The 19830-nt window shown below is 55.5% G+C and overlaps 2 protein-coding genes across 2 annotated transcripts in view; one reads left to right on the top strand and one right to left on the bottom strand.

Annotated features, from left to right (window-relative positions):
* Positions 1 to 667, top strand: part of LOC144676178 (insulin-like growth factor 1 receptor) — a gene marked incomplete at its 5' end in the record, with an annotated part of 56652 nt that extends 55985 nt beyond the window's left edge. The window contains one exon of the mRNA XM_078536673.1: positions 334 to 667. Coding sequence (XP_078392799.1) covers positions 334 to 667 — 334 coding nt within the window. The remainder of the gene's footprint in view (positions 1 to 333) is intronic.
* A 14198-nt stretch (positions 668 to 14865) lies between these two features.
* The window catches only part of LOC144676177 (high affinity nerve growth factor receptor-like), a gene marked incomplete at its 5' end in the record, with an annotated part of 5268 nt that continues 303 nt past the window's right edge, over positions 14866 to 19830 (bottom strand). Inside the window, 2 exons of the mRNA XM_078536672.1 lie at positions 14866 to 15051; positions 18247 to 18405. Of these exons, the coding sequence (XP_078392798.1) occupies positions 14866 to 15051; positions 18247 to 18405 (345 nt within the window). The remainder of the gene's footprint in view (positions 15052 to 18246; positions 18406 to 19830) is intronic.

Genomic DNA, 19830 nt, shown 5'->3' on the forward strand with positions numbered 1-19830 from the left:
GCTGTGCCTGTCCCTGGGAGTGTTTGATGGGGACAGTGTAGAGGGAGCTTTACTCTGTATCTAACCCCGTGCTGTACCTGTCCCTGGGAGTGTTTGATGGGGACAGTGTAGAGGGAGCTTTACTCTGTATCTAACCCCGTGCTGTACCTGTCCTGGGAGTGTTTGATGGGGACAGTGTAGAGGGAGCTTTACTCTGTATCTAACCCCGTGCTGTACCTGTCCTGGGAGTGTTTGATGGGGACAGTGTAGAGGGAGCTTTACTCTGTATCTAACCCCGTGCTGTACCTGTCCTGGGGAGTGTGTGATTGACGGGAGATTATTTTTTTCCCTCAGCCACGACCTGATGCAATTGTGTTTCCAGCCAAACCCGAAGTCCCGCCCGAGCTTTCTGCAGGTTGTCGAGCGGCTGAGCGACGCCATGCGGCCTAGCTTCCGGGACCTTTCCTTCTGCTACAGCCGGGAGGCCGCGCAGCGAGAATCGGGAGCCTGCGGGACACCGGGGGGCCTGACGGACGTGGCCTCCTCTCCGGCCTCCGGACACCGGACGCCCCGAAGCCTGCCCCAGCCCTACTCCCAGCGTTGCCAGGGCGACCAGCCGGGCTACTGCCACCTGAACGGGTCAGCGGGGGGCCCGGGTACATTGGCACCGGCCGAGGATTGTCTCTAAGGGGGGGAGGGGGGGGTCAGTCCCTCTGTTCTCCGGCCTCCCCCGGACATCGCAGTCCCGAGTTCGTTATTCCCCTCAGCAACGCAGATGGTGGCGAAATGAAATGAATAAACAGAGCCTGAGCTGGCGAACGAGGTTTAAAGGATCGGGGGGAACCTGCGGTCGTCTCTCGAATGGTCTCCTTCTGAATCTCAGTGTGCAAATAAAATCTTTCCTCTTGCCAACTGGGCGCAGCCTCTTGTTGTTATTCCCTGGCAAAGCCAGAGTCAAATAGATGCCCTTCCATCACCCTTCAAGGCTCAGTCCCCGATCCGGATGGGTAATTGACTCCTCGATGCAGTGTGGGAGCTTTGGACAGTAGCTGGACATTGCCCTTGCAAGGGTCTCCCCCCCCACCCCAACTCCATCCCTCACTTCCTCGGTCCCTCTCCCACTCAGGTTGGGCATTGATCCCATTCCCGTGTCAGTGGTGAGACTCGGGGCTCTGTCCGAGCGCAGCCAGTCCTAGCTCAGGGTCAGGAGGACCAGGTTCTCAGCCGCTCTCCGGGGTCCTCACCCCATCAGCCAGGCGGAGATTCCCAGTGCCAGTGCTGAGGGAGCGCCGCACTGTCGGAGGGTCAGTGCTGAGGGAGCGCTGCACTGTCGGAGGGTCAGTGCTGAGGGAGCGCCGCACTGTTGGAGGGTCAGTGCTGAGGGAGTGCCGCACTGTCGGAGGGTCAGTGCTGAGGGAGCGCTGCACTGTCGGAGGGTCAGTGCTGAGGGAGCGCCGCACTGTTGGAGGGTCAGTGCTGAGGGAGTGCCGCACTGTCAGAGGGTCAGTACTGAGGGAGCGCCGCACTGTCGGAGGGTCAGTGCTGAGGGAGTGCCGCACTGTCGGAGGGTCGGTACTGAGGGAGCGTCGCACTGTCGGAGGGTCAGTTCTGAGGGAGTGCCGCACTGTCGGAGGGTTAGTATTGAGGGACCGCCGCACTGACAGAGGGTCAGTACTGAGGGAGCGCCGCAGTGTCAGAGGGTCAGTTCTGAGGGAGTGCCGCACTGTCGGAGGGTCAGTGCTGAGGGAGCGCCGCACTGTCGGAGGGTTAGTACTGAGGGAGTGCTGCACTGTCGGAGGGTCAGTACTGAGGGAGTGCTGCACTGTCAGATGGTCAGTACTGAGGGAGTGCTGCACTGTCGGAGGGTCAGTACTGAGGGAGCGCCGCACTGTCGGAGGGTCAGTACTGAGGGAGTGCCGCACTGTCAGAGGGTCAGTACTGAGGGAGTGCCGCACTGTCAGAGGGTCAGTACTGAGGGAGTGCCGCACTGTCAGAGGGTCAGTACTGAGGGAGCGCCGCACTGTCGGAGGGTCAGTACTGAGGGAGTGCCGCACTGTCGGAGGGTCAGTACTGAGGGAGTGCCACACTGTCGGAGGGTCAGTACTGAGGGAGCGCCGCACTGTCGGAGGGTCAGTACTGAGGGAGTGCCGCACTGTGGGAGGGTCAGTACTGAGGGAGTGCTGTACTGTCGGAGGGCCAGTACTGAGGGAGCGCCGCACTGTCAGAGGGTCAGTACTGAGGGAGCGCCGCACTGTCCGAGGGTCAGTACTGAGGGAGTGCCGCACTGTCGGAGGGTCAGTACTGAGGGAGTGCCGCACTGTCGGAGGGTCAGTACTGAGGGAGTGCCGTCCTGTCAGGGGTAGTGTCTTTCATGTGGTGCATTAAGCCGAGGCTCCATGTGTCCTCTCAGGTTCTTGTACGAGTTTCAATGGCCACGATTTTGAAGAGGGGCAGGGGAGATCTCCCTGGAGTGTGAGTCATGATGTCTCCTGAACTGAAAGCCAATGATCTCTTGGCTGTGTATGGGAGCTTGCTGTGCACCTATTGGTTACATCTTTTCCCTAAAGTCAGTGAATCTGCTTCGAAAGTACTTCATGGGCTGTAAAGTGGTTTGGCTTGTCTCACAGACACTGTGTCAATGGGTGTATAACCTCTGTGACTGGTGGGGGTGTGGGTTTGGTATTTGCGTCCCCCTCCCTCGCAGCCCCACCCAGGCAAGAAGAGGCGTGCGCCGACAGGCCAGACAGTGGGTAGCTTCACTTACAGGGGATGACACCTCGGTCCACATGCAATGGTGCTGTGTCCAAGACTAGATGACAGAGAGGGGGTGAGCAGCACTGCAGCAGCTACTGAGGCTCATGTCCACTAGATGGCGGAGCCCACCAAGGTGCCACTGTCAGAGAGGGACCTGGGCACCCTCCACACACACAGGAGCCCTGTGCAAGGAGAGATCACCTTATTAAACAACAGGGAGGAACATAGTGAGAACAACTGGGGAATGGGGGACATGTGGAAAGGATCCGGCCAGCTGGACAGGCAGCTGGATATCCAGACCGGCCATCTTGCCTGACGCCCTCTGTAAACTCCCTCGACAATCCACCCCAAAGACTCACTCCAATCCCTCTTCACCCTCTGTCCACTCAGCCCGACATCATCTCACTTCTCAAATTCTCATCCTTACTTCCAATCCTCAATCACTACCCCTCCCTATCCCTGTAACCTCCTCCAGCCCCTACACCCCTCCCAATCTCTGTAACCACCTCCAGCCCCTACACCCCTCCCTATCTCTGTAACCTCCTCCAGCCCCTACACACCTCCCTATCTCTGTAACCTCCTCCAGTCCCTACACCCCTCCCAATCTCTGTAACTTCCTCCAGCCCCTACACCCCTCCCTATCTCTGTAACCTCCTCCAGCCCCTACACCCCTCCCAATCTCTGTAACTTCCTCCAGCCCCTACACCCCTCCCTATCTCTGTAACCTCCTCCAGCCACCACACCCCTCCCTATCTCTCTAACCTCCTCCAGCCCCTAAACCCCTCCCTATCTCTCTAACCTCCTCCAGCCCCTACAACCCTCCCTATCTCTGTAACACCCTCCAGCACCTACACCCCTCCCTATATCTGTAACCTCCTCCAGCCCCTACAATCCTCCATATCTATGTAACCTCCTCCAGCCCCTACACCTCTCCCTATCTCTGTAACCTCCTCCAGCCCCTACACCCATCCCTATCTCTGTAACCTCCTCCAGCCCCTACACCCCTCCCAATCTCTGTAACCTCCTCCAGCCCCGAACAGCCCTGTCCTAACACTGTAACCTCCTCCAGCCCCTACACCCCTCCCTATCTCTGTAACCTCCTCCAGCCCCTACACCCCTCCCTATCTCTGTAACCTCCTCCAGCCCCTACACCCCTCCCTATCTCTGTAACCTCCTCCAGCCCCGAACAGCCCTCTCCTATCTCTGTAACCTCCTCCAGCCCCTACACCCCTCCCTATCTCTGTAACCTCCTCCAGCGCCTACACTCCTCCCTATCTCTGTAACATCCTCCAGCCCCTACACCCCTCCCTCTCTCTGTAACCTCCTCCAGCCCCTACACCCCTCTCTATCTCTGTAACCTCCTCCAGCACCTACACCCCTCCCTATCTCTGTAACCTCCTCCAGCCCCTACACCCCTCCCTATCTCGGTAACCTCCTCCAGCCCCTACACCCCTCCCTATCTCTGTAACCTCCTCCAGTCCGCTACACCCCTCCCTGTCTCTGTAAACTCCTCCAACCCACTACACCCCTCCCTATCTCGGTAACCTCCTCCAGCCTCTACACCCCTCCCTATCTCTGTAACCTCCTCCAGCACCGACACCCATCCCTAACTCTGTAACCTCCTCCAGCCCCCCCCTCCCTATCTCTGTAACGTCCTCCAGCCCGTACACCCCCTCCCTATCTCTGTAACCTCCTCCAGCCCCTACACCCCTCCGTATCTCAGTAACATCCTCCAGCCCGTACAACCCCTCCCTATCACTGTAACCTCCTCCAGACACTACACCCCTCCCTATCTCTGTAACCTCCTCCAGCCATTACACCCCCTCCCTATCTCTATAACCTCCTCCAGCCCCTACATCCCTCCCAAACTCTGTAACCTCCTCCAGCCCCTACACCCCTCCCTATCTCTGTAACCTCCTCCAGCCCCTACACCCCTCCCTATCTCTGTAACCTCCTCCAGCACCTACACCCCTCCCTATCTCAATAACCTGCTCCAGCCCCTACACCGCTACCTATCTCTGTAACCTCCTCCAGCCCCTACACCCTCCCTATCTTGATAACCTCCTCCAGCCCCTACACCCCTCCCTATCTCTGTAACATCCTCCAGCCCCTAAAACCCTACCTATCTCTGTAACCTGCTCCAGCCCCTACACACCTCCCCATCTCTGTAACCTCCTCCAGCACCTACACCCCTCCCAAACTCTGTAACCTCCTCCAGCCCCTACACCCCTCCCTATCTCTGTAAACTCCTCCAGCCCCTACACCCCTCCCTATCTCTGTAACCTCCTCCAGTCCCTACACCCCTCCCAATCTCTGTAACCTCCTCCAGCCCCTACACCCCTCCCTATCTCTGTAACCTCCTCCAGCCCCCACACCCCTCCCTATCTCTGTAACCTCCTCCAGCCCCACACCCCTCCCTATCTCTGTAACCTCCTCCAGCCCCTACACCCCTCCCTATCTCTGTAACCTCCTCCAGCCACCACACCCCTCCATATCTCTCTAACCTCCTCCAGCCCCTAAACCCCTCCCTATCTCTCTAACCTCCTCCAGCCCCTACAACCCTCCCTATCTCTGTAACCCCCTCCAGCACCTACACCCCTCCCTATATCTGTAACTTCCTCCAGCCCCTACAATCCTCCATATCTATGTAACCTCCTCCAGCCCCTACACCTCTCCCTATCTCTGTAACCTCCTCCAGCCCCTACACCATCTCTATCTCTGTAACCTCCTCCAGCCCCTACACCCCTCCCAATCTCTGTAACCTCCTCCAGCCCCGAACAGCCCTCTCCTATCACTGTAACCTCCTCCAGCCCCTACACCCCTCCCTATCTCTGTAACCTCCTCCAGCGCCTACACTCCTCCCTATCTCTGTAACCTCCTCCAGCCCCTACACCCCTCCCTCTCTCTGTAACCTCCTCCAGCCCCTACACCCCTCCCTATCTCTGTAACATGCTCCAGTCCCTACAGCCCTCCCTATCTCCGTAACCTCCTCCAGCCTCTACACCCCTCCCTATCCCTGTAACCTCCGTGGGCCCCTACACCCCTCCCTATCTCTGTAACCTCCTCCAAGCCCTACACCCCTCCCTATCTCTGTAAACTCCTCCAGCCCCTACACACCTCCCAATCTTTGAAAACTCCTCCAGACCCTACACCCCTCCCTATCTCTGTAACCTCCTCCAGCCCCACACCCCTCCCTATCTCTGTAACCTCCTCCAGCCCCACACCCCTCCCTATCTCTGTAACCTCCTCCAGCCCCTACACCCCTCCCTATCTCTGTAACCTCCTCCAGCCACCACACCCCTCCCTATCTCTCTAACCTCCTCCAGCCCCTAAACCCCTCCCTATCTCTCTAACCTCCTCCAGCCCCTACAACCCTCCCTATCTCTGTAACCCCCTCCAGCACCTACACCCCTCCCTATATCTGTAACCTCCTCCAGCCCCTACAATCCTCCATATCTATGTAACCTCCTCCAGCCCCTACACCTCTCCCTATCTCTGTAACCTCCTCCAGCCCCTACACCCATCCCTATCTCTGTAACCTCCTCCAGCCCCTACACCCCTCCCAATCTCTGTAACCTCCTCCAGCCCCGAACAGCCCTCTCCTATCACTGTAACCTCCTCCAGCCCCTACACCCCTCCCTATCTCTGTAACCTCCTCCAGCCCCTACACCCCTATCTCTGTAACCTCCTCCAGCCCCTACACCCCTCCCTACCTCTGTAACCTCCTCCAGCCCCGAACAGCCCTCTCCTATCTCTGTAACCTCCTCCAGCCCCTACACCCCTCCCTATCTCTGTAACCTCCTCCAGCGCCTACACTCCTCCCTATCTCTGTAACCTCCTCCAGCCCCTACACCCCTCCCTCTCTCTGTAACCTCCTCCAGCCCCTACACCCCTCCCTATCTCTGTAACCTCCTCCAGCACCTACACCCCTCCCTATCTCTGTAACCTCCTCCAGCCCCTACACCCCTCCCTATCTCGGTAACCTCCTCCAGCCCCTACACCCCTCCCTATCTCTGTAACCTCCTCCAGCACCGACACCCATCCCTAACTCTGTAACCTCCTCCAGCCCCTACACCCCTCCGTATCTCTGTAACATCCTCCAGCCCGTACAACCCCTCCCTATCACTGTAACCTCCTCCAGACACTACACCCCTCCCTATCTCTGTAACCTCCTCCAGCCATTACACCCCCTCCCTATTTCTATAACCTCCTCCAGCCCCTACATCCCTCCCAAACTCTGTAACCTCCTCCAGCCCCTACACCCCTCCCTATCTCTGTAACCTCCTCCAGCCCCTACACCCCTCCCTATCTCTGTAACCTCCTCCAGCACCTACACCCCTCCCTATCTCAATAACCTGCTCCAGCCCCTACACCGCTACCTATCTCTGTAACCTCCTCCAGCCCCTACACCCTCCCTATCTTGATAACCTCCTCCAGCCCCTACACCCCTCCCTATCTCTGTAACATCCTCCAGCCCCTAAAACCCTACCTATCTCTGTAATCTGCTCCAGCCCCTACACCCCTCCCTATCTCTGTTACCTCCTCCAGCCCCTACACCCCTCCCTATCTCTGTAACCTCCTCCAGCCCCTACACCCCTCTCTTTCTCTGTAACCTCCTCCAGCCCCTACACACCTCCCCATCTCTGTAACCTCCTCCAGCACCTACACCCCTCCCTATCTCTGTAACCTCCTCCAGCCCCTACACCGCTATCTCTGTAACCTCCTCCAGCCCCTAAACCCCTACCTATCTCTGTAACCTCCTCCAGCCCCTACACCCCTCCCTATCTCTGTAACCTCCTCCAGCCCCTACAACCCTCCCTATCTCTGTAACATGCTCCAGCCCCTACAGCCCTCCCTATCTCCGTAACCTCCTCCAGCCTCTACACCCCTCCCTATCCCTGTAACCTCCTCCAGCCCCTACACCCCTCCCTATCTCTGTAACCTCCTCCAAGCCCTACACCCCTCCCTATCTCTGTAAACTCCTCCAGCCCCTACACACCTCCCAATCTCTGAAAACTCCTCCAGCCACTACACCCCTCCCTATCTCTGTAACCTCCTCCAAACCCCTACACCCCTCCCTATCTCTGTAACCTCCTCCACCCTCCACACTCCTCCCTATCCCTGTAACCTCCTCCAGCCCCTACACCCCTCCCTATCTCTGTAACCTCCTCCAGCCCCTACACCCCTCCCTATCTCTGTAACCTCCTCCAGCCCCTAAACCCCTCCCTATCCCTGTAACCTCCTCCAGCCCCTAAACCCCTCCCTATCCCTGTAACCTCCTCCAGCCCCTACACCCCTCCCTATCCCTGTAACCTCCTCCAGCCCCTACACCCATCCCTATCTCTGTAACCTCCTACAGCCCCTACACCCCTCCCCATCGCTGTAACCTCCTCCAGCCCCTACACCCCTCCCTATCACTGTAACCTCCTCCAAACCCTACACCCCTCCCTATCTCTGTAACCTCCTCCAGCCCCTACACCCCTCCCTATCTCTGTAACCTCCTCCAGCCCGTACACCCCTCCCTATCTCTGTAACCTCCTCCAGCCCCTACACCCCTCCCCATCTCTGTAACCTCCTCCAGCCTCTACACCCCTCCTTATCTCTGTAACCTCCTCCAGCCCCTACAAACCTCCGTATCTCTGTAACATCCTCCAGCCCGTACAACCCCTCCCTATCACTGTAACCTCCTCCAGACCCTACACCCCTCCCTATCTCTGTAACCTCCTCCAGCCATTACACCGCCTCCCTATCTCTATAACCTCCTCCAGCCCCTACATCCCTCCCTAACTCTGTAACCTCCTCCAGCCCCTACACCCCTCCCTATCTCTGTAACCTCCTCCAGCCACTACACCCCTCCCTATCTCTGTAACCTCCTCCAGCACCTACACCCCTCCCTATCTCAATAACCTGCTCCAGCCCCTACACCGCCACCTATCTCTGTAACCTCCTCCAGCCCCTACACCCTCCCTTTCTTGATAACCTCCTCCAGCCCCTACACCCCTCCCTATCTCTGTAACCCCCCTCCAGCCCCTACACCCATCCCTATCTCTGTAACCCCCCTCCAGCCCCTACACCCCTCCCTATCTCTGTAACCTCCTCAGGCCCCTACACCCCTCCCTATCTCTGTAACCTCCTCCAGCCCCTACACCCCTCCCTATCTCTGTAACCTCCTCCAGCCCCTACACCTCTCCCTATCTCTGTAACCTCCTCCAGCCCCTACACCCCTCCCTATCTCTGAAACCTCTTCCAGCCCCTACACCCCTCCCTATCTCTGTAACCTCCTCCAACCCCTACACCCCTCCCTATCTCTGTAACCTCCTCCAGCCCCTACACCCCTCCCTATCTCTGTAACCTCCTCCAACCCCTACACCCCTTCCTATCGCTGTAACCTCCTCCAGCCCCTACACCCCTCCCTATCTCTTATAACCTCCTCCAACCCCTACACCCCTCCCTATCTCTGTAACCTCCTCCAGCCCCTACACCCCTCCCTATCTCTGTAACCTCCACCAGCCCGTACACCCCTCCCTATCTCTGTAACCTCCTCCAGCCCCTACACCCCTCCCCATCTCTGTAACCTCCTCCAGCCTCTACACCCCTCCCTATCCCTGTAACCTCCTCCAGCCCCTACACCCCTCCCTATCTCTGTAACCTCCTCCAGCCCCTACACCCCTCCCTATCTCTGTAACCTCCTCCAGCATCTACACCCCTCCCTATCCCTGTAACCTCCTCCAGCCCCTACACCCTCCCTATCTCTTTAACCCCCCTCCAGCCCCTACACCCCTCCCTATCTCTGTAACCTCCTCCAGCCCCTACACCCCTCCCTATCTCTGTAACCTCCTCCAGCCCCTACACCCCTCCCTATCTCTGTAACCTCCTCCAGCCCCTACACCCATCCCTATCTCTGTAACCCCCCTCCAGCCCCTACACCCCTCCCTATCTCTGTAACCTCCTCAGGCCCCTACACCCCTCCCTATCTCTTAACCTCCTCCAGCCCCTACACCCCTCCCTATCTCTGTAACCTCCTCCAGCCCCTACACCTCTCCCTATCTCTGTAACCTCCTCCAGCCCCTACACCCCTCCCTATCTCTGAAACCTCTTCCAGCCCCTACACCCCTCCCTATCTCTGTAACCTCCTCCAGCCCCTACACCCCTCCCTATCTCTGTAACCTCCTCCAGCCCCTACACCCCTCCCTATCTCTGTAACCTCCTCCAGCCCTACACCCCTCCCTATCTCTGTAACCTCCTCCAGCCCCTACACCCCTCCCTATCTCTGAAACCTCTTCCAGCCCCTACACCCCTCCCTATCTCTGTAACCTCCTCCAGCCCCTACACCCCTCCCTATCTCTGTAACCTCCTCCAGCCCCTACACCCCTCCCTATCTCTGTAACCTCCTCCAGCCCCCCCTCCCTATCTCTGTAACCTCCTCCAGCCCCTACACTCCTCCCTATCTCTGTAACCTCCTCCAGCCCCTACACTCCTCCCTATCTCTGTAACCTCCTCCAGCCCCTACACCCCTCCCTATCTCTGTAACCTCCTCCAGCCCCTACACCCCTCCCTATCTCTGTAACCTCCTCCAGCCCCTACACCCCTCCCTATCTCTGGCACCTTCAGGAGAGGAGTGGGACCCCGTACCCCAGTGAGAGTCAGCACTGATCTCATCTGGGTTTGTGCTCAGGTTGTGACTGTCAGCGAGTGTGGTGGGGTCACTGACCCGGGGGGGTGGGGAGGGGGGAGATACTGTTTGTGTAATCCTTCCTCAGTGCCCAGTTAGCATAATTCATTGCGCATTTCAATTTTCACACTTCACATCCTGTTCCCTTTGTAAGAGCCTCACAAATGTGCTGCTGTCTGGCATTGTATTCGTCTCACCGCAGGCTGTTCCTCACCCAATGCATTAGCAGCAGTAATTGGAATAGGGAGGGGGGTGGGGGAGGTGGGCGGAAAGACACAGTTTATTTTTATTAAAGATAAGTATCAGCGAATGCTTCCTCGCACAATAATGGTCCAATTATGGCGCAGGACACAGTCACTCAATCCAATTTCAGCAAGACTGTGCTGACCTAGCTGGATCGGAGAGGGACCAGCTACCCCTTGCTGCCCCCACTGACCCCCGCTGACCCCCTGCTACCCCCCTCTGACCCCCGCTGCCCCCCACTGCCTCCAGCTGACCCCTGCTGCCCCCCTCAGCTCCGAAAGATGGGGAGCTCCTCGGGTCTGCGTGATGAGCTGGGATTAGACGGGGAAGGAGCGTGATAAGGTTCAGGACAGAGAGCCAGGTCGGGACAGACGTTGGTGAGACTCCGCTCGGGTAATAGAGTGGGGGGGCAGCGGCAGAACCAAAGCCCAGGGAAGCCTGGGAGCGGCTGAGTTAATATTAAACATTGGAAACAGGCGAGCTTTTATGTTCCTCGCACTGAGAGATTTCTCCAGTGTCAAACCCTTCAGTGCGGATTCTCACTGGGGTACAGGGTCCCCCTCCTCTCCTGAAGGTGCTGACTCTCACTGGGGTACAGGGTCCCCCTCCTCTCCTGAAGGTGCCAGAGAAAGGGAGGGATGCACGGTCTTGAGGAGGAGGTTACAGAGATAGGGAGGGGTGTAGGGTCTGAAGGGCACAGCGGCTAAAGGGAAACGGTTCACTCTCCTTCTGTGCCCCTCTCAATTTATGTTTGTCCCTTTCTTGGGAAGTGGGTGTCACTGGGCAAGGCCAGCATTTGTTGCCCATCCCTAATTGCCCCCTTGAACTGAGTGGTCTCACTCGGCCACTTCAGAGGGGCAGTTAAGAGTTGACCACATGGGCTGTGGGTCTGGGGTCACGTGTAGGGCCAGACCGGGTAAGGATGCGAGATTTCCTTCCCTAAAGGGGCATTAGTGAACCAGATGGGGTTTTTCCAACAATCCAGGATGGTTGCCCTGATCACCATCACTGAGACTCGCTGTCACCAGCTTTTATTAATTGAATTTAAATTCCACCAGCGGCCGTGATGGGATTTGAGCCCGTGTCCCCGGAGAATGGGCCTCTGGGTTAGTAACCCAGTGACATTACCACCACGCCACCGTCTTCCATGTCTTCTGTCTCCCACCGTGTCGGCTCCTGTACCCGTACAGTACACACAGCGGGTGAAAGGGAGTGAACCGCTGCTGCCTGGTCCTGTACATCCCCCTCGCGCGTGTGTGTGTGTGTGTCTCAGGGAATGTCGGAGATTGTTCCAGGATCACATGTCTTGTCTGACAAATTCTCATCATTTCACTAATGTAAACAGAGAGAGGGAGATTGGAGAACTGGGAGAGGGGGGGGCAATTAAATATTTAAAGGGAGAGGTCCCAGCGGAGAACTAAAGTATTGAACAAGTGCATGTACTCAGCACTGCAACAACAGATTTAGTATCCTAGGTACATATGATAATGGTTAGGGGTCACTTTGATTAGCAAGGGGCTATTTAGAAACTGACTGATGCTCTACTCTGATACACATTTGAAAACAGTGTTAAAATCTCTGCACAGCCTCGTTCTATCCTATTGATCTTACCGTACACAGTGAAATCACTCCTTTCCCTTCTCTGGCCTCCTGAGCCCTCTGTCTCTCTCACTCTCGTTCTCCCTGCCTCCTCCCCTCTGCACACAGGAGTCACCTGCTCCTCCACACACTCCCAACACTGTTCACCATCTCTCCCCCTCTCCCCACACACACACACACACACTCTCTCTCTCTCTCTCTCTCTATATACCCCTGCATACTTTTCCCCTACGAGTATTTATCCGATTCCCCCTTTTTGAAAGTTCCTATTGAATCTGCTTCCACCGCCCTTTCAGGCAGCGCCTTCCAGATCACAACAACTCGCTGTGTAAATAAAAAACAAATTCTCCTCATCTCCCCCTCTGGTTCTTTTCCCGATTCTCTTCAATCTGTGTCCCCCTCTGGTTACCGACCCTCCTGCCCAGTGGAAACAGTTTCTCCTCATTTACTCTGTCCAAACCCCCTTCCTGATTCCGAACGCCTCGATTCAATCTCCCCCCTTAACCTTCTCCGCTCCGAGGAGAACGATCCCAGCTTCTCCCAGTCTCCCCACATGGACTGAAGTCCCTCATCCCGGGTCCCGTTCGGGGTAAATCTCCCTCCCGCAGCCTCTCCGAGGGCCCGGAATGGGACAGAGCGCCCCAGCTGGGGGTCTGAAGGTGTGATCTATAAAGAGTTAGTGTTGCTGCCTTGATTTTACTCTGTGTCTCCATTTATAACGTCACAGATCCCGCATTTCTGTGTGACCGGGCCTAGGCATTGACTGGACGTGTTAAGCCCTTTGCTGCAACCTAACGGCACTTTATCCAGAGCACAGTAACGCCCGTGCACACCAGTCCCACCTCCTGGCCACACAGGGAGAGTCCTGCCTGGCTCACCTGGGGAAGACCAAATGCAAGTTAATTTACTGGGGCCTGAGAGTCCATTAGAGCAACCACCAGGGACCCTGCCCCTGCCTCACATTCCCACTGCTTCACAGACAGCCAGAGGCAGCCTCAGAGCGCGGCCGCATCGCTCAGCAGGAGAAGTGAGAGATCGAGCGCAAGCCTGTTTTTTTATTGCCTCTTTATCTGCCTCTTCCCCACCCCCCCACCCCCGGCATCCCTCTCCCTCCTAACTCCACTCACCCGGGCGCAGCTTCCTGCAATCTCCAGCCTAGCCAGTTTCCAATATTAGTGCAGTGAGTGCAGATCCGATTAGCCCATCGGGTTCAGACTCATGACCACAGTATTTTGGAGACCCAGATACCCACACTCACATCTACTGGAGACCCAGATACCTCCGTGGGATGGACACAGGGACTGCGGACATGTTGTGCACTCAGATAGCCTGGTCAGGTAGGCGGCAAGTTAAAGAATCAGACAGTCAGTCTATCAGGGACATAACCCACTACGGCTGTGCACAGCATTGTGGAACGTGTAGCACCCGGCAACAGACAGGCCTGTATGGCAAAGAGAGAACACTGCCAGCCAGACAGACAGACAGACATCGGGCAGTTTCGAAGACGCAGAGGTACACACATACACACACAGACACACACAGACACACACAGACACACACACAAACACACACACACAAACACACACACACAAACACACACACACAAACACACACACACAAACACAGTCAGACACAAACACAGTCAGACACAAACACAGTCAGACACAAACACAGTCAGACACACACACACACAAACACACACACACAGACAGACACACAGACACACAGAAACAGACACACACACACGCAGACAGACAGACACACACACAGGCACAGACACACAGACACACTGACACACAGACAGACACACCACACACAGTCAGACACACACACACACACAGACGCGCACACACAGGCGCACACTCACAGGCGTGCACACACACAGACACATACACTCACAGACATACACAGACATACACAGACATACACAGACACACACAGACACAGACATAGACACACAGACACACACACAGACACACAGATATAGACACACAGACATAGACACACAGACATAGACACACAGACATAGACACACAGACATAGACACACAGACATAGACACACAGATGTACACAGAAGCACACACATAGACACAAACACAGACACTTACAAAGACACAGACACATACACCACGACTATCCTGTGGCAAGACACTTTAATGGAATCAGCACGTGCAACAGGAACATGTACAAGTGCTCAGGTCACATGGGTAACCCGTCTGGATGCTGCGACTCAGCTGGGTAAGGGTCCTGTCTCGGGTGAAGAGTTTTGAGATACGAATACCACCCCCGGTCCCAAAGTCTTTCCTGAAGACGCAACTTGTAAAGTCACGGAGGCAGAAGCATTAAACAGTGATGCAGCAGAAAGGAAGGGTCACTCATGGAAACATATTAGTGGGTGCATATGTTAAACTTCCTTATATACAGTGATATTGGCCGGATAGGACCTGCACGCATACCTGCAAGACTTAGTTACAATGAACGGGAGGGGCTGGGGTGGGGAGAGGCTGCAAGATTCTCCCGAAAGATTGTCCAAACTGTCCCGAGCAAGGTCCATCCAGGCTGTGACCGTCCGAAGGCAGCTCAGGGTGTTTCTTGGCCCTGGCTCTGTTGAGGGTCTTTACTGCAAGATGTCGAGGTAGACCGGAGGGGATTTGGCCAGGTTCTCCAGCTGGCTGTGGATCTCCTTGATGCTGAGCCGTTGGTGAGGCTCTCTCGGCCAGCAGCCCTGCATGATGCTGTACACCTCCTTGGGACAGGTCCTCGGACACTCCAGCTCCCGGCCCTGCGTGATGCACTCGATGGCCTGAGGGGGCGGGGGGGGTAACATCAGCAGTTAGAAACTCACAACCCCCCGCCCCCCACCAATACAATTCACTTTCCCTCCCCACCCCCCCTACCCTGGCACTGCCCCACTATTCCTGCCCCTTTTGCAAGCAATCATCCTACAGCAGTGAGCTGGCACCCAAATACTGGCATAACTAGTGCCCAATGGTTTGGTCATTCAGGATCCAGTGTGTTGGTATAACTAGTGCCCAATGGGATGGGGACCCAGGAACCCAACAAATGCATCATCCGCGCTCTGATATCTCAACTAAGCAACTCTTCCTTTTTGTTTATTCATGCTTGGAATGTGGATGTGTGTGGCTAGGCCAGGATTTTGTTGACCAACTCAAAGTGCCCTTGGGTAGGTGGTGGTGATGAGCTTCCTCCCTGACCCATTACAGTTTGAGCTGTGGGGAACTCCCATGGCTCAGAGGGCTCAACAGTGAAGGAACGGCCGATATTTTTCCAAGTCAGGGTGGTGAGTGGCTCGGAGGGGAACTTCCAGGTGGTGGTGTTCCCATCTATCCGCTGTCCTTGTCCTTCTAGATGGTAGTGGTTGTGGGTTTGGAAGGTGCTGTCGAAGGAGCCTTGGTGAGTTGCTGCGGTGCATCTTGTAGATGGTACACACACTGCTGCTACTGTGCGTCGGTGGTGGAGGGAGTGAATGTTTGTGGATGGGGTGCCGATCAAGCGGGGCTGCTTTGTCCTGGACGGTGTCGAGCTTCTTGAGTGTTGTGGGAGCTGCACTCATCCAGGCAAGTGGGGAAGGCTGATGGCTTTATATCGCAAACCACTGTCGGTCAATAGGAGCCAATAGAAAGCTCCCCGGATCCAGTGTGACTCTCCTTCACTAAATAAACACTGTAAAAATCAAAGTAAATGAAAGGGGAAAAGCAGGGACAGCCACGCAGTGAATGGAGCACGAGCACCTGGGACCATTAATTGAGTTGCTATCCGTGAGCTCATCAGGCTGGTACTGGGTCAGGTTTCAGTGCTGATTTAGTACAGATCGACACAATGACTCGTCCATTTCTTCAGCCTGTCACATCTACCCATAGGTTCCTCTGTGTCAGCAGAGAAACTGGTTTCAGCAAGAGAGAGAGAGACAGAGAGAGAGAGAGAGACAGAGAAAGAGTAAGGGAAAGACAGAGAGAGAGAGACAGAGAGAGAGAGAGACAGAGAAAGAGTAAGGGAAAGACAGAGAGAGAGAGACAGAGAGAGAGTGAGGGAAAGACAGAGAGAGAGAGCCAGAGAGAGAAACAGAGAGAGAGAGAAAGACAGAGGAAGAGAGAAAGACAGAGAGAGAAAGAGACAGAGAGAGAGAGAGAGAGAGGAGCAGAGAGAGAGGGAAAGACAGAGGGAGAGAGAAAGACAGAGAGACAGAGAGAGATCCAGAGAGAGGAACAGAGAGAGAGGGAAAGACAGAGGGAGAGAGAAAGACAGAGAGAAGACAGTCAGAGAGAGACAGAGAGAGAGAGAGCGAGAGGGAGACAGAGAGAGAGAGAAAGACAGAGAGAGAGAAAAAGGCAGGGAGAGAGTCAGGGAGAGAAAGAGACAGAGAGAGCAAGAGGGAGACAGGGAGAGAGAGAGATGGAGACAGAGAGAGGGAGACAGAGTGAGAGACAGAGCAAGAGAGAAATACAGAGAGAGAAAAAGGCAGAGAGAGAGTCAGGGAGAAAGAGAGACAGAGAGAGGGCAAGAGGGAGACAGAGAGAGATAGAGAGAGACGGAGACTGAGAGAGGGAGACAGAGCAAGAGAGAAATAGAGGCACAGACAGAGAGAGACAGAGAGGGGCAGAGAGAGAGGCATATGAGAGAAAGACAGAGTGAGAGAGAGACACAGAGAGACAGAAAAAGAGTGAAAGAGATGGAGAAAAAGAGACAAAGAGAGGGAGACAGAGAGAGAGTGACAGAAAAAGAGAGTGAGAGAGACAGGGAGAGAGAAAGGGAGAGAGAGAGAGAGTGAAAGAGAGAGAGAGAGAGAGAGAGAAAGCAAGAGAGGAAGAGAGAGAGAGGGGGAGGGAGTTCACCAGTGCTGAATCAAAACAGATGGATCGAACATAGGAACGGGAGGAGGCCATTCAGCCCCTTGTTCCCATTCTGCCATTCAATGACCATCGTAGCTGAGCTCGAACTCAACTTCACCTTTCCCTATGTTGCTTCTCAGATTTAAATTTAACAATTGTCCCAGCGTCAGTTGTTGTTTGTGAGAGAGTTCTGAACATCTCCCGCCCTGTGTGTGTCAAAGTGTTTTCTAATTTCACTCCTGAATTACCTGGCTCTAAAGTTTAGACTCTGCCCCCTAGTCCTGAACGCCCCCGGCCAGCGGGAATAGCTCCTCTCGATCTCTTCCCCTTAATATCTTCAAAACTTCAATGAAATCACCTCCCCACTAGCCTTCTAAATTCCAGGAAATGCATCCCTAGTTTATGTAATGTCTCCCAGTGATTTAACCCTAGGAGTCAAGGGTTAAGAAGAAAAGGAGGGGAAAAGAAGAGAGGGAAGGAGAGAAAGCGAGAGAGAAAGACAGGGAGAGGGTGAGGAAGAGACTAAAAAGAATGAAGAGGGAATGAGAGAGAGAGAGAGAGGGGAGGGAGAGGCGGAGATGGAGAATGGGAGATGGAAAGCAATGTGAGAGAGACAGAGCGAGAGAGAGAGAGAGAGAGAGAGAGAGGGGAGGGAGAGGCGGAGATGGAGAATGGGAGATGGAAAGCAATGTGAGAGAGACAGAGCGAGAGAGAGAGAGAGACAGAAAGGAGAGAAAGCAGTTGGTATTCAGGCGAGATATCATGCTGTTTCTTGGAACAGTCCCAGTGCTCTTACTGTGCAGTGAGTGCGGCAATGGAGGCAACCCGTGGGTGCATAGCAAGATCCCACAGGCTGCAGCCTTGGCCAGTGTTTTGGTTTGGTAATACTGGAGGAGGGGCTTTTCCCAGGAGACTGGGGTGGGCCGTCCGGCATTAACGCACGTTAAACCCACACCGCAAAATTAAAGCCTCGGTCCAAAACCTGAAAGCCACACTCTCGATTTGCTCAGCTCTCCCCCCCTCCCTCCCCGAGCACCCCCCACCCACGCTGTCCTCCCCATCTCCTGCCTGCCCACCACCCCCCAGACCCGAGCCCGCTCCGCACAGCCCTCAGATGGGGGTGAGAGAGAGAGGGGGGGGGCACTGACCTCGTTGTTGGAGAGTTGGTACCAGGGCTGCTTGCCGTAGGTGAAGATCTCCCACAGCACCACTCCGAAACTCCAGATATCGCTCTCGGTGGTGAACTTACGGTACACAATGCTCTCCGGCGGCATCCAGCGGATTGGGAGCATGGTCCGCCCTCCGACCTGAGAGAAGGGGCAGGAATATTCGAGAGGGAAAGAAGCATCTCCACAATGGGACAACCGAGCGCTTCTCCTTGAAGTGTAATCGCCACGTTGGAAATGCCCATTGGCGCACAGCAAGCTCCCACAAACAGTGAGGTGGTATCGACCCAGGTAATTTGCTTTTTAGTGATGGTGGTTGAGAGATAACCATTTGCCCCAGGAGAGCGGTGATAACTCGCCCTCGCCCCGGTTCGAGATTGAAAGGGGGGGTGTGGGGTGGGGCTCATATCCATGTGGGCTGTGCTGTTGAATGAGGGAAGGGCACACAGCTCACCCTGCCGGGCCACTGGGGGCTTGCTCTAGGGAGCAGGGGTACTGCCCGGAGTCCGGCCACAGGGAGTCCCTCCCGGTCCCAACAGGCTGGAGGGGACTGGGGATGGGGTCACCGTGAGGGCCAGAGTCTGAAACAGATTCAGTGGACGTGCAACGCCCAGGGGTCAGCACCAGGATTGGTTAACCTCTGAATCTTACATCATTCACACTTCCACCAGGGTTGAATGTCTCACAGGTAAAACAGAGCTTTACTCTATATCTAACCCCGTGCTGTACCTGTCCTGGGAGTGTTTGATGGGGACAGTGTAGAGGGAGCTTTACTCTGTATCTAACCCCGTGCTGTACCTGTCCTGGGAGTGTTTGATGGGGATGGTGTAGAGGGAGCTTTACTCTGTATCTAACCCCGTGCTGTACCTGTCCTGGGAGTGTTTGATGGGGACAGTGTAGAGGGAGCTTTACTCTGTTTCTAACCCCGTGCTGTACCTGTCCTGGGAGTGTTTGATGGGGACAGTGTAGAGGGAGCTTCACTCTGTATCTAACCCCGTGCTGTACCTGCCCTGGGAGTGTTTGATGTGGACAGTGTAGAGGGAGCTTTACTCTGTATCTAACCCCGTGCTGTACCTGTCCTGGGAGTGTTTGATGGGGACAGTGTAGAGGGAGCTTTACTCTATATCTAACCCCGTGCTGTACCTGTCCTGGGAGTGTTTGATGGGGATGGTGTAGAGGGAGCTTTACTCTGTATCTAACCCCATGCTGTACCTGTCCTGGGAGTGTTTGATGGGGACAATGTAGAGGGAGCTTTACTCTGTATCTAACCCCGTGCTGTACCTGTCCTGGGAGTGTTTGATGGGGACGGTGTAGAGGGAGCTTTACTCTGTATCTAACCCCGTGCTGTACCTGTCCTGGGAGTGTTTGATGGGGACGGTGTAGAGGGAGCTTTACTCTGTATCTAACCCCGTGCTGTACCTGTCCTGGGAGTGTTTGATGGGGACAGTGTAGAGGGAGCTTTACTCTGTATCTAACCCCGTGCTGTACCTGTCCTGGGAGTGTTTGATGGGGACAGTGTCGAGGGAAAGGTACTGCGTGTAATGGAACAATGAGGTCTCTCACTCT

Source organism: Cetorhinus maximus, unplaced genomic scaffold (genome assembly GCF_964194155.1).
Source record: "Cetorhinus maximus unplaced genomic scaffold, sCetMax3.hap1.1 HAP1_SCAFFOLD_1405, whole genome shotgun sequence".
Classification (NCBI taxonomy): Eukaryota; Metazoa; Chordata; class Chondrichthyes; order Lamniformes; family Cetorhinidae; genus Cetorhinus; species Cetorhinus maximus.